Source organism: Salvelinus alpinus, chromosome 11, assembly GCF_045679555.1.
Source record: "Salvelinus alpinus chromosome 11, SLU_Salpinus.1, whole genome shotgun sequence".
Classification (NCBI taxonomy): domain Eukaryota; kingdom Metazoa; phylum Chordata; class Actinopteri; order Salmoniformes; family Salmonidae; genus Salvelinus; species Salvelinus alpinus.
The window spans coordinates 36,608,908-36,623,907 of record NC_092096.1 but is presented as its reverse complement, the minus strand read 5'-3'; the positions used below and the strand labels follow the sequence as shown (position 1 = coordinate 36,623,907).

The following is a 15,000-nucleotide window of genomic DNA, read 5'->3' as shown; positions in this document are numbered from 1 at the left end:
GAAGTGTAATCAGGAGGCATTAACTCCTTTGGCTGTGTTTCATGACATCGATCACGTCCTCCGTTACACTCCTCCACTCCGGCAAGAGACAACGACCATCTGAGTCTTCCTGCCAGCCTAGAGAAACATCCTCTCTTCTTTTCTCTCCTCTCTTTTCCTCTTCTCTTCTTATATTCCCCCCTTCACCTCTCTCCTCCCCCCTCCTCTCCTAGTTCCTCCTGCCGTTCGCTGCACAATAAAAGGGAGCCATTTCCCCCCGTTTTTATTAATAGTTAAAGTGGCCTGGCTGTCACAAGGGACAATGGCTGTAGCCCTGTTAATAAATAAAAAATAATAACTATTAGAGTGCACAGTGGAAACAGAGAGAGAGAGAGAGAGAGAGAGCCACTGCCATTTGTTGTTCCCTCTCACTTGTCAAAGCTCTTTGGCTTAAAAGCCTCTGTCATTGTTGAGAGCGGGGGAGGAGGGAGGGGGAGGGGGGGTGTGAGAGGGATGGAAGGAGAGAGAAGGAGAGAAGGAGAGAGAGAGAGAGAGCGCTGGGGGCTAATAGCACCTGTTGGGGTGATGGCGTGACAGCTGTCAGTAGAGAAAAACAGGAGGGATGACGAGAACGAGTGTACACCTCTACACTGCAGCGAGGAAACCGAGGCCGTCTTTCGCTCTCCCCCCCTTCCTCTTTCCCCCTGTCTTCTCCCCCATTAGAGGGCTTGCCCACACCCTCTTTCCTAGCCATCCTATCCACTAGTGTCTATTTCTCCCAAAGACAGACAGACAGACAGCACAGAGACACAAGGCCAGCATTAGCTTGTCCTGCTGTCTAGGAGACACAGACAGACACAGTCAGACAGTGAACAGAAATCGAGTCAGAGACGGAAGGGAACTGACCTTTCAAACGCAACTTTAATATTTGGGCAAGTGTTCCCCAAGTAAGTGGTTTTGCCTGCTTGCCTGCTTCTTGCATATGTCTGTGCCTGCATGCTAAGTGTGTGTGTGTGTGGTAGTGTGTCCAACTAGTGTAGTGTAGTGTAGTGTAGTATAGTGTAGTGTAGTGTGTATCAGTGAAAGCAGGTTCATGTTGACTGTCTTGGCTGCAGGGAGACTAATGGAGCCACCATGGACGATCTGCGATGGTTTGAGAGTGTGTGTATGTTTCACGTGTCTTTGCTTTGGATATGCAGGGAGTAAGTTCCAGTAGTTGCACACAGACAGACAGACACACTCATGGGCCTGTGCCTCTAACATGTCCCCTGTACCAGTGTGAGTGTGTTAGGGCCTGAACAGGCTATTCTTAGAGAGAGGAAAACGCCTGACTCAGGCCTCCAAGGCGAGTATGTCCCTCAACACAGAGACTCACACACACATATTGTCCATGGCCTTTACTCACGCTCTCAGACTCACACAAACGCAGCCAGAGAAAGGAACGGACAGAAAGACAGGAGGGTGAGTGATGGAGAGGCAGAGGGAAATCGATTTGGCGAGAGGGGAGAAGGAGAGAGGAAAATAGTTTGAGGACGCTACAGCGTGTGAGAGTGAGGCATGGAGTGTTCAAACACAGTTCCGCCAGTGGTCTTGTGAGTGATATTGTAGACCTCAGCAGGAAGTCTATATAGTGTTCTATTTTGATCTCCTCAGTCAGGATAGAGAGCTGTGGCGAGCTGCCACTTAATACACAGCCAGGATACCTTCAACTGCTATGGGCTGGCTAGAAAAACGATTAGGACTTTTTCAAGAATTATGTTGGAAGTATAATCCTATAGGGGGGGAAACTTTTAGCTTGCCATCAGCAGATTTGTGCTTGTGTGTTTGTGTGTGTGTGTGTGTGTGTGTGTGTGTGTGTGTGTGTGTGTGTGTGTGTGTGTGTGTGTGTGTGTGTGTGTGTGTGTGTGTGTGTGTGTGTGTGTGTGTGTGTGCGTGCGTGCGTGCGTGCGTGCGTGCGTGCGTGCGTGCGTGCGTGCGTGCGTGCGTGCGTGCGTGCGTGCGTGCGTGCGTGCGTGCGTGCGTGCGTGCGTGCGTGCGTGCGTGCGTGCGTGCGTGCGTGCGTGCGTGCGTGCGTGCGTGCGTGCGTGCGTGCGTGCGTGCGTGCGTGCGTATGACAGGGTTAATCCTGTCCCCAGCTCTACAGTGAATTACTAGTGCAGATGGCTCACTCCTGACAATAAACACCCAGTGTTTTCACCTCTCTCACAATCCCTCTGTTACCTCTCTCTCTCTCTCTCTCTCTCTCTCTCTCTCTCTCTCTCTCTCTCTCATTCTGTCCCTGTCACCCTCTGTGTTTGTGTGTCACTGCCCCTCTCTCTCTCTCTCTCTCTCTCTCTCTCTCTCTCTCTCTCTCTCTCTCTCTCTCTCTCTCTCTCTCCCTCGCACTTCACCCACTCTTTTATCCTCTTATTGTCTTTCGCTCACTCATTCTTTATTTTGTTCTCGTAGGGCTTTATTCCATGAGGTTGTGTGTGTGTGTGTGTGTCATTGTGTTTGTGTGCGTGATTGGATGTTTTTGCGAATGTGTGGTTGTAATTGTGGTCCTTGGCAGGTTGGTAATTAGTGTAGCGCGGTGGGCAGGCGTGTGTAGTGTGTGTGTGTGTGTGTGTGTGTTCACAGTGTGCGGTGTGGATGTGTAGTGGAAACAAAGCGCTGGTTGATAATGTGGCCATTGTGGAGGTGCATTAAGGGCCTCTTTGTCTCATGGCCCACAGGGCTAATGATTCCCTAACAGCAGGTGAGGAAAATGCTGCTCTCTCTCTCCCTCCCTCCCTCCGTCCCTCTCCAACACTCTCTCGCTTTGTCCCTTTCTCTCTGTCTTTCATTCTCTTGTTTTTTTTTCTCTCTCCCTCTCTGTCTCTCTCTCTCTGTCTCTCTCTCTCTCTCTCTCTCTCTCTCTCTCTCTCTCTCTCTCTCTCTCTCTCTCTCTCTCTCTCTCTCTCTCTCTCTCTCTCTCTCTCTCTCTCTCTCTATCTGTCTCTATCTCTCTCTCCTGCTGGTGCTGCCATTAGAGAGACACTGCTGCTGTCTTTATTACAGTAAATGGACTTTAAATGAGCTTTATTGTGATGTTGGCCATCCAGCTGAATCTCTCCCTCTCGCTCTCTCTCCCTCTCTACCCCTCCTCCTCCCTCCCTCCCTCCCTCCCTCCCTCCCTCCCTCCCTCCCTCCCTCCCTCCCTCCCTCCCTCCCTCCCTCCCTCCCTCCCTCCCTCCCTCCCTCCCTCCCTCCCTCCCTCCCTCCCTCCCTCCCTCCCTCCCTCCATCCATCAGAAGCCCCCAGCATTGAGAGGCTGTTGTCTAAGGACTGGAAGGACAAGCTGTTGGCCATGGGATCAGGACATTTTGGAGAAATCAAAGGTAAACATCAGTACAGTCACGCTGTCTGTCTGTCTAGAGTAGGGGTATTCAACTCGCGGCCTGGGAGCCATTTGTGGTCCCACATCTGATTGAAAACGGCACCCCAATTGTGTTCCTAACTCTTGTTCTTCAATTCCTTGAAAATATTGAGATACAGTATATGGAAAATAGGCCTTTTTTTTTTGCTTTTTACTAAGAAGTGTCCCTTTGACAAAATGACTTTGACAGGCCTGGCTTGGAATGTCCCCCCGGGTGCAATGATCACAGTAAGAGATAAACGGTTACATCAAATTGATTTATAAAGCCCTTCTTACATCAGCCGATGTCACAAAGTGCTGTACAGAACCCCAGCCTAAAACCCCAAACAGCAAGCAATGCAGGTGTAGAAGCACGGTAGCTAGGAAAAACTCCCTAGAAAGGCCAGAACCTAGGAAGAAACCTAGAGAGGAACCAGGCTATGCATACATGCATATCTGTCTGTCTCTAAGGCCATTTATTTTTCTCAATACTTAGATTGTCTCCTTGTATTGAGATTATGAACACATGTTAACTGTCAATGTCACACCAAACTCAGCGCAAGCAGCAAAAGGCAGGTCCAGTGTCCTCACCCCTCCATGAGAATAGAGCTTTCACTTTAATGGTTAACGACAGTGTTAGTTAACTCTCAGGGCAGCTTATCGTACATGTAACACAGTTAATGACACATCCTCGTCTGTAGCTCTTACACATGTTTACACGTGTTTACACACTCTCTCTTCGCTCTTTCTCTCCTTGTTTCTCTCGCTCTTTCTCTTCCTCAGTTGTATCCCCTCTCTCTCTCTCTCTCTCTCTCTCTCTCTCTCTCTCTCTCTCTCTCTCTCTCTCTCTCTCTTTCTCTCTCTCTCTCTCTCTCTCTCTCTCTCTCTCCCCCTCTCCCTTTCTCTCTCCCTCTCCCTTTCTCTCTACCTCTCATTCCTTTTCTCTCGCTCTCGTTCTCTCTATCTTCTCTTTCTCTCTACCCCCTGTTAATGTACGCTGAAAAAGAAAGGGAGGGTTTCGTTTCATTTCACTCTAGGGCACAGACATGAGATCCAGTGGTAATTGTGCTTCATTAGGAAGTAAAGAAATATGTAATCAAAGCTGTCCTGGTCTCCTCTCTTAGCACTAGGATGGAGCTTCATTGATCAGTCCCTCCCTGTGCCCCCCGCTGACGTGACATTTCTGTGTGTGAGCGTCCCGCCTCGCTCAGATGAGACAAGCAGCTGGAGAGGAACATCAGGAGTGTGTGTGTGTGTGAGAAGAGAGACACTGTGTGTGTGTGTGTGTGTGTGTGTGTGTGTGTGTGTATGTGTGTGTGTGGGGGGGGGGGGGCAATCTTGTCCTTGATATCGTTTTGTCTTCCTTGATATCGCTTTAGTTTTTCAGTTGTATTATAATTCAGGAGCTTTCTCCTGAACAAAGTGAATTTGAAAAGACAGGTCATTTTGAGCAGGACTGACTGAGATCAGAGCCAGATTTTGTTGGCTTCATGCAGTGCATTACGAATCAATAATAACCTAATGCTGGATGTGGATCCTAACTCGGCCACAATAAAAAGGGTCAAAACCCAAACGAGTTTGTGGAACCACTTCCGCTTTCCCCTCTCCTTTTCCTCCCTCTCTCCCTCCTCCCTCTCTCCCTCCCTCTCTCCCCCCTCCCTCCCTCCCTCCCTCTCTCCCTCTCTCCCTCTGTACTAGTCTAACTGCCATGGGGGAGTTATCTGTTAAGCCTAGTCATTAATTAGCCTGAGAGCGACTTGACAACTACTACATTGTTACAAATTGGTTAATTACTAGTGGATGTGATAGGAGTGAGGCTGGTTTCAGGGCTCTAGGGCTGCGTCACAAATGTCACCATATTTCCTACATAGTGCATTACTTTTGACCAGAGCTCTTTGAGCCCAGGTCAAAAGTAGTGCACCATATAGGGACTAGGGTGCCCTTTGGGACCCAGCCTAGGATCTGCCTAAGGAAGTTTGGAGCAGAAGGAAACACCTTATTGATCCACCAGCAGCTGAGGAAACAACTAACACACTGTGATTGATGACGCCGGAGTGTTTGTTGAACGTGTGTGGGAGAGGGAGGGAGGGAGGGAGGGAAAGAGGGAAAGAGGGAGAGAGAGAGAGAGAGAGAGTGGGTGGGAGGGAGAGAGAGTGGTGGGAGGGCTGGAGGGGGGGGGGGGCAGAGAGAGAGATTGCGAATATTTGTGTGTACCGGTACATTTATGTATGCACAGCAATGCTTGTGTGCTGTGCGTATGCTTTTATCTGTATGTGTGTAAGTGTTTCAGGTTAGAGGGTATCTAGAAGCAAACAGAAGTGGATTGAGGTGCATTATTTTAAGGGTATTACAGGGGCATTTTTATCAGACAGTCAACCTCTCAGTCCTACCCAGTCAGACAATCAGCATTCCTCCCAGTTAGTGTGTTAGTGTGGGGGTCTTATACCCCTTCCCCTGGAAGAAAGACCGCTTTTGATCCCCCTTTCACCCCTCCACCTCTCCCCCCTTTTCCTCTCATCCCCCCCCTTCTTTCTGGACGGGCAGCGTTTTTAACACGAGCTCCTTTCTAGTCTCGGTAGTAGTGAAGGGCTGGTCTGTGGGTCTGGGAGCTGTTCAAGACAGCACAGGGTTTATTTTTCCAACGAGCGGCTGTGACAGTTGCCTTTATTGTCCATTGTTGGCGGAGGGTAGGAGGGATGCCAGGAGGGGTGGAGGGATGGGGTGGAGGTTAGAACATCAGGGGGACAAATGAAGCTCACTCTCACCTTCCTGTCAGGTCAGTGGCCCTTTCCTCCCCTTTTTTCTTTCTCTCTTTCTCTCTCCCTCCGTTTCTTTCTCTCTTTCTCTCTCTCTCTATCTTCCCTCTCATCTGGTATGACTGGGGAAGGAATGCGACTCTGCTGAAGGTAGTAGCAGCTGGGTAATAATGGGGGATTGTACTGCTGGAGAGGGACACACACGTATGTATATATGCAATAGATTCCAAAGAACAAAGACACACACACATCAAGTAATCCTGCATACATACACAGTATGTCCCACATAGACAGACACTAAAGACTTGAAGGAAAATAGTCTAACACGGTTATGAGCACACACACACACACACACACACACACACACACACACACACACACACACACACACACACACACACACACACACACTGTATAAGTGCCTCGACGTGCCTCTGTGTAACTACATCCTGTTGAATGATTTAGGTTTCCTCCCTTGTGTGTGCGTCTGTGTGAGTGTGTGAGTGTGTGTGTGTGTGTGTGTGTGTGTGAGAGAGAGAGAGAGAGAGAGAGAGAGCGCGCGAGAGAGAGAGAGAGAGAGAGAGAGAGAGAGAGAGAGAGAGAGAGAGAGAGAGAGAGAGAGAGAGAGAGAGAGAGAGAGAGAGAGAGAGAGAGAGAGCGCGCGAGAGAGAGAGAGAGAGAGAGAGAGAGAGAGAGACCCCTTGTGTGCATGCGTGTGAATGGGGCTCATATGTCAGGATCTTTAGGGTCAAAGGTCAGGCCATGCTAACTGTGAGCAGGAGGCACGGTGACTGGAGGGTAAACAGAGAGGCCTGGGGCTGTCTGACACACACACACACACACTGCTCAGAGGGAAAGAGAGGAAGGCTTGACTGAGACTGCATTCCAAGTTAACCCCTACCACCTACCTCTACACTGAGGCAAAACAGTCATGGATATGTGTTATTCGGAATTAGCAACATGATCTCCTATATTGCTATATGTATCCAAATCCTCTCAGATCTAGACTAGGTACAGGGTTTGCGCAAAGGATTCATTCAGCATTTGGAATGAGCGCACTTAACTCTGTTTTTAACACATCTGGCCCTGTACTGTAAGCTGCCACATCAACCACACCCTTCTACCCCAGACACGGCCCATTGACACAGACCTCTGAACTTCGAGCTCGACATCCAAAACCTAGACGTTTAGTCTTTCCTTTTCCTCCCTTGTTTCTTCGGTTTGCTCTCTGACCTCCAACCTCTAACATGTACCCTCCCCTCTGCCCCCCCCCCCAGGTACCTCAGAAAGCCTGGCGGAGAAGGAACGCCAGCTGATGGGCATGATCAGCCAGCTGAGCAGCCTGAGGGAGCAGCTCCTGGCGGCCCACGATGAGCAGAAGAAACTGGCCGCCTCGCAGATCGAGAAGCAGCGGCAACAGATGGAGCTGGCCAAGCAACAACAGGACCAGGTGAGAGCGAAGGAGATGTGTGTGATGTAAAGAAAAAGAGGTAGACACACACACACACAGACATACAGTTGAAGTCGGAAGTTTACATACACTTAGGTTGGAGTCATTAAAACTTGTTTTTCAACCACTCCACACATTTCTTGTTAACAAACTATAGTTTTGACAAGTCGGTTAGAACATCTACTTTGTGCATGACACAAGTAATTTTTCCAACAATTGTTTACAGACAGATTATTTCACTTATAATTCACTGCATCACAATTCCAGTGGGTCAGAAGTTTACATACACGAAGTTGACTGTGCCTTTAAACAGCTTGGAAAATTCCAGAAAATGATGTCATGGCTTTAGAAGCTTCTGATAGGCTAATTGACATCACTTGAGTCAATTGGAGGTGTACCTGTGGATGTATTTCAAGGCCTACCTTCAAACTCAGTGCCTCTTTGCTTGACATCATGGGAAAATCTAAAGAAATCAGCGAAGACCTCAGAAAAAAAATTGTAGACCTCAACAAGTCTGGTTCATCCTTGGGAGCAATTTCTAAACGCCTGAAGGTACCAAGTGCAAATCAATCCCAGAACAACAGCAAAGGACCTTGTGAAAATGCTGGAGGAAAGAGGTACAAAAGTATCTATATCCACAGTAAAACGAGTCCTATATCGACATAACCTGAAAGGCCGCTCAGCAAGGAAGAAGCCACTGCTCCAAAATCAGCCAGACTACGGTTTGCAACTGCACATGGGGACAAAGATCATACTTTTTGGAGAAATGTGCTCTGGTCTGATGAAACAAAAATAGAACTGTTTGGCTATAATGACCATTGTTATGTTTGGGGCGGTAGAGTAGTGGTTAGAGCTTTGGACTAGTAACTGAAAGGTTGCAAGTTCGAATCCCCGAGCTGACAAGGTACAAATCTGTGGTTCTGCCCCTGAACAAGGCATCATTGAAAGTAAGAATTTGTTCTTAACTAGTTAAGTAAAGGTAAAATAAATAAAAAATGTTTGGAGGAAAAAGGGGGCTTGCAAGCTGAAGAAGACCATCCCAACTGTGAAGCACAGGGGTGGCAGCGTCATGTTGTGGGGGTGCTTTGCTGCAGGAGGGACTGGTGCACTTCACAAAATAGATGGCATCATGAGGTTGGAAAATGATGTGGATATATTGAAGCAACATCTCAAGACATCAGTCAGGAAGTGAATGCTTGGTTGCAAATGTGTCTTCCAAATGGACAATGACCCCATGCATATTTCCAAAGTTGTGGGAAAATGGCTTAAGGACAACAAAGTCAAGGAATTGGAGTGGCCATCACAAAGCCCTGACCTCAATCCTATAGAAAATGTGTGTGCAAGGAGGCCTACAAACCTGACTCAGTTACACCAGCTCTGTCAGGAGGAATGGGCCAACATTCACCCAACTTATTGTGGGAAGCTTGTGGAAGGCTACCCGAAACGTTTGACCCAAGTTAAACAATTTAAAGGCAATGCTAATAAATACTAATTGAGTGTATGTAAACTTCTGACCCACTGGGAATGTGATGAAAGAAATAAAATCTGAAATAAATCATTCTCTCTACTAATATTCTGACATTTCACATTCTTAAAATAAAGTGGTGATACTAACTGACCTAAAACAGGGATTTTTTACTCGGATTAAATGTCAGGAATTGTTAAAAATAGAGATTAAATGTATTTGGCTAAGATGTATGTAAACTTCCGACTTCAACTGTACATTTACACACAGGCACACACACCCTTGTACGTTCATACACCCTACGTGCCTAGGTGAGGGCCGACACACAGATCTTAAAGAAACAACCGTCACAGACCCAGTGGCACTTTCATACACATCCCGCTCACACACTACTGTACCTCCACCCAAGGCATCTTAAACAATGTAAAGTAGCACAGGAATGAACTGAGGGTTTGTTTTGGTTGGAGCGGATAGAAGTACGACACACACACACAGTCTCACACACACACACAGTCACACACACACACAGTCACACACACACAGGCGCGCGGCCCCTCCAGCATGCAGGCGGGAGTCTGCCAGGTATTTGCATAGGGAAGGGTTTCTGTCTTTGTAAGGTGGTTTAGCCGCTGGGGCGCTCTGAGCTTTACAAACACTGTTTGCACTCTGAAGACGATTCATATATATATCTGCCCTTTTGAAGTGAACAGTATATAATGGATGTATTGTAATGGCGTATAGTTCCCTTCTGAGCCCAGCACAGATCACATGTCATATCCATATTTGATGAGAGGGCCACATTTGAAGCTGTGATGTTTGTAGACGTTTGTCACTTGTCCCATGGGGACATTGAGCCTCTGCACTCTGCACGCCTGTTTATGTATGTGATCAATGCTCACACAAGTGTGTGTGTGTATCTTTCTGAACTCTCTGGGTCTTTTATCACAGATTGCTCGGCAACAGCAGCAGCTTCTGCAGCAGCAACACAAAATCAACCTCCTGCAGCAACAGATCCAGGTGAGATTGTGTGTGTGCAAGTGTGTGTGCCTGTGTGTGTGTGCCTGTGCTTGGGGGGGTCCCTGTGTGTGTGTGTGTGTGTGTGTGTGTGTGTGTGTGTGTGTGTGTGTGTGTGTGTGTGTGTGTGTGTGTGTGTGTGTGTGTGTGTGTGTGTGTGTGTGTGTGTGTGTGTGTGTGTGCCTGTGCCTGTGCGAGTGCATGTGCGAGTGCATGTGTGTGTGTTTGCCATAACAATGGGCTTCTTATGTGATGCGGCAACTCCGTCAGAAATCAGCAATCAGTATCTGACCATCAGTGACTGTCACCCTTTACCTCCCAAACATATATACACAACACACACACATCTGCACCTCACAGTACCAATCCCACGGCATATATACATACGCCCCCAACAATCACCAATCAACAGTTCAAACATCAACTTGTGGCTCCTATGAGTTGTGAGTTTAATTCTCACAGGGGCCACATACACAGACAGACTGACAGACTGTATAGACAGACAGACATCTCTCTCTTTTCTTCTCTGCTTTTCCACCCCCCCCCTCTCTCTCATTCTCTCTACTACACTGATAGCTTTGTTCCACCAGGTGCCTCTCTGAGGTAGAAAGGCTTTGTTAACTCAGGCCGATGACACTGATTTGGTTAATAAAGTCAGACTTTGCCTTGACAGTGTGTGAATCCAGGAAGTTCAAGCTAAACAGAGGCTATATACACACAACCCCCTACCCTGGATTCCAGCCATTTGCCGCTTGTGCGATAAGAGGCCTTTCTGTATTTGTGTGTGTGTGTGTGTGTGTGTGTGTGTGTGTGTGTGTGTGTGTGTGTGTGTGTGTGTGTGTGTGTGTGTGTGTGTGTGTGTGTGTGTGTGTGTGTGTGTGTGTGCGCAGGTGTGTGTGTGTGTGTGTTCGGTCCATGCGTTTGTGTGTGTGTTTGGAGCAGCTGTGTGTGTCAAGCCATAAACACGTCCGTTCTCGATTCACTCCCTCACGACCCTCAGAGACAAAGCTCTCTTTTCCCATGACTTTGCAACCTTTTCCCAAACAAACGTTCCTCCATTGAGTCTGCTGAACAATAGTTTCTCACAGCTAGGGACAGCTGAACGCAGCCTCGTTAGGGAAACTCAATCACAGGGGCTTATCGCTGAGAGAGAGAGAGAGACACACACACACATACACACACACACACATTTCAACATCAGTTGCACATACACATTATACACACATACACAACTCATCAAACACAATGACACACAGAAACACACACACAACCGATCATCAAAGGCCCTGTTCCAGAAAGACTTCAGTTTAATCATTCATGAAGAGATTGTGAACACAATCCCACAGTACAATGAGGTGCCAGAGAGGGGTATGGAGGACACTGTGTGTGTGTGTGTGTGTGTGTGTGTGTGTGTGTGTGTGTGTGTGTGTGTGTGTGTGTGTGTGTGTGCGTGTATGAGCGTGGCGTAGCGTACCCGTCTGGTTTTTTGTGTGGGTGTGCCAAACAGTACACTCACCCGAGCTTTTGTGAAGAGGTCTTTCATCTCTCCACTGGACGAGGTGAAATCTGCAATATTAATCTCAGAGAAAATGAAAAGAAATTGACTCATATCAGACAATATAGAGGACATGTCATTGTCCACAACTTAATTAAATGACTTAAACTAAACTCACGATTAATAATTTAGAAGAGCTAATGTAAGCTAACTTAATTAGCGACAGCCTGTCTACTACTCAGGCCTATATCAATTAGCATCATCCCCTAACTACCACGGCTAATATAATGCAAAACGCTCCTGACTGGTGTAGGCGCAGCCAGACACTGTGGCGACTGTCACTAACGAGCTGCTTATAAAGACTGATTAAAGTCAACCTACATCCCCGTACATTAACTCACTATCACTCCTCCCCTCCCTTCTTCTGACTCACAGATAAACACACAACGCACACGTCAGCCCACATACCCCAGTCCCTAACTCAATCACACTGAACAAGCGTGTGATTAGTTTAGACCCACTGTTTACTCACTGTCTCTTCCTAGTTGCTGTATATCTCCCATGGGTTATACAGTTGAAGTCGGAAGTTTACATACACCTTAGCCAAATACAGTTTTTCACAATTCTTGACATTTAATCCGAGTAAAAATTCCCTGTCTTAGGTCAGTTAGAATCGACACTTTATTTTAAGAATGTTGAATGTCAGAATAATAGTAGAGAGAATTATTTATTTCAGCTTGTATTTCTTTCATCACATTCCCAGTGGGTCAGAAGTTTACATACACTGAATAAGTATTTGGTAGCATTGCCTTTAAATGGTTTAACTTGGGTCAAACGTTTCGGGTAGCCTTCCAAAAGCTTCCCACAATAAGTTGGGTGAATTTTGGCCCATTTCTCCTGACAGAGCTGGTGTAACTAAGTCAGGTTTGTAGGCCTCCTTGCTCGCACACGCTTTTTCAGTTCTGCCCACACATTTTCTATAGGATTGAGGTTAGGGCTTTGTGATGGCCATTCCAATACCTTAACTTTGTTGTCCTTAAGCCATTTTGCCACAACTTTGGAAGTTTGCTTGGGGTCATTGTCCATTTGGAAGACCCATTTGCGACCAAGCTTTAACTTCCTGACTGATGTCTTTAGATGTTGCTTCAATATATCCACATAAGGTTCCTTCCTCATGATGCCATCTATTTTGTGAAGTGCACCAGTCCCTCCTGCAGCAAAGCACCCCCACAACATGATGCTGCCACACCCGTGCTTCACGGTTGGGATGGTGTTCTTCGGCTTGCAAGTCTCCTTATTCCTCCAAACATAACGATGGTCATTATGGCCAAACATATCTGTTCTTGTTTCATCAGACCAGAGGACATTTCTCCAGAAAGTACGATCTTTGTCCCTAAGTGCAGTTGCAAACCGTAGTCTGGCTTTTTATGGCGGTTTTGAAGCAGTGGCTTCTTCCTTGCTAAGCGGCCTTTCAGGTTATGTCGATATAGGACTCGTTTTACTGTGGATATAGATACTTTTGTACCTGCTTCCTCTAGCATCTTCACAAGGTCCTTTGCTGTTGTTCTGGGATTGATTTGCACTTTTTGCACCAAAGTACGTTCATCTCTAGGAGACAGAACGTGTCTCCTTCCTGAGCGGTGTGACGGCTGCGTGGTCCCATGGTGTTTATACTTGTGTACTATTGTTTGTACAGATGAACATGGTACCTTCAGGCGTTTAGAAATTGCTCCCAAGGATGAACCAGACTTGTGGAGGTCTACAATTTTTTTCCTGAGGTCTTGGCTGATTTCTTTTGATTTTCCCATGATGTTAAGCAAAGAGGCACTGAGTTTGAAGGTAGGCCTTGAAATACATCCACAGGTACACCTCCAATTGACTCAAGTGATGTCAATTAGCCTAATCGAAGCTTCTAAAGCCATGACATAATTTTCTGGAATTTTCCAAGCTGTTAAAAGGCACAGTCAACTTCGTGTATGTAAACCTCTGACCCACTGGAATTGTGATACAGTGAATTATAAGTGAAATAATCTGTCTGTAAACAATTGTTGGAAAAATTACTTGTGTCATGCACAAGATAGATGTCCTAACCGACTTGCCAAAACTATAGTTTGTTAACAAGACATTTGTGGAGTGGTTGAAAAATGAGTTTTAATGACTCCAACCTAAGTATATGTAAACTTCCGACTTCAACTGTATATGGGCTACATTTCTAGGAGGAAAACAAAACCTGGATCGCCCCACCGCTATGTTGAACGTCACTTAGAGACTTAGAAACGTATATCTAGCCTCCCACCTGTGCTGTGAGAAGGTCTCTCTCTGTCACAGACACACATGCACACACACACACACACACACACACACACACACACACACACACACACACACACACACACACACACACACACACACACACACACACACACACACACACACACACACACACACACACACACACACACACACACACACACACACACACACGCCGCCCCAGACCTCCTGTCTGGGGCCACTTCATTAAGACGCTAGAGGGTGACCAGTTTTCCCCAAACTCTTTCTTCCTAATTAAACTTGTCCCCGAGGCTCCCCTGGTGTTGCCGTAGCGATCTCCCCTGGTGCTGCCCGGGACGACGGTTGCCGTGTGGCGGTGTTTTGTAAGGTGTGGATGAAAGGAGCACACCTGCAGAGCAGCTCAGGGCACGAACACACTCTGTGTGTGTGTCTCGCCTAATGAACGGTTCCCTCAACTCTTTGAATGTGTTACACACAGGAAAATCATCTGTTTGATACTTGTCTCTTTATGTAGGCTCTCCCCACTCAGAATATCACCCAGTCTCCCATAGGGGTCCACCAGCAAATGATCTATAGACGTTTTGGCTAGTTAGCCCAATAGTATTAGCCACATTAGCTAGCCCCACTGCTAACTAACACAGAGACGGAGCCTGAGACAGGGAGGGTTGAGACTCATTTAAGAGCAGCCAGACACTGTGACGACAGTCACCGACGAGCCGCTCACGAGAACCTGATTAAAGTCAACCCACATCCATGTAAATTAACTCAATAACACTCCTCCACTCTCTCGCTCTCTCTCGCCCTCTCGCTCTCTCTTACCCTCTCACTCGCTCTCTCTGTCTCTCACTCTCTCACTCTCTGACAACACACACGTCAGCCCACATAGCCCAGACCCATCAACTCAATCAACATCTCTACCTCCACTGGATGAAAAATAAATGTTCTCTTCTGCTGGTGAAGAAAAGGAAGGAGAACAACACAAACAGACCGACAGAGTGAAACACAGGCACCCGGACCGCCTGCACACCTCCATGTGCTGTGCATGGGAGCGGCTAACCCAATTGGCTGTGTAATTGCTTAATTTGTCTCATCACTCTGGAATGAATGTAATTGGTGTTTTCTCTGCTCACTGTCTTTTACTGGTTACAGTTTCCATGGGCAGCTGCGTAAACA

General features: G+C 47.1%; 1 protein-coding gene across 14 annotated transcripts in view; it reads left to right on the top strand.

Moving 5' to 3' along the window:
• sox5 (SRY-box transcription factor 5) overlaps positions 1-15,000 on the top strand; it is a 174,931-nt gene that overhangs the window by 114,153 nt on the left and 45,778 nt on the right. For 12 of the 14 annotated variants that reach the window (XM_071332835.1, XM_071332839.1, XM_071332832.1 and 9 more), the window contains exons 4-6: positions 3,252-3,338; positions 7,389-7,561; positions 9,975-10,043. In XM_071332835.1, coding sequence (XP_071188936.1) covers positions 3,252-3,338; positions 7,389-7,561; positions 9,975-10,043 — 329 coding nt within the window. The remainder of the gene's footprint in view (positions 1-3,251; positions 3,339-7,388; positions 7,562-9,974; positions 10,044-15,000) is intronic. The other 2 variants (XM_071332836.1, XM_071332844.1) reach the window with 1 other exon arrangement.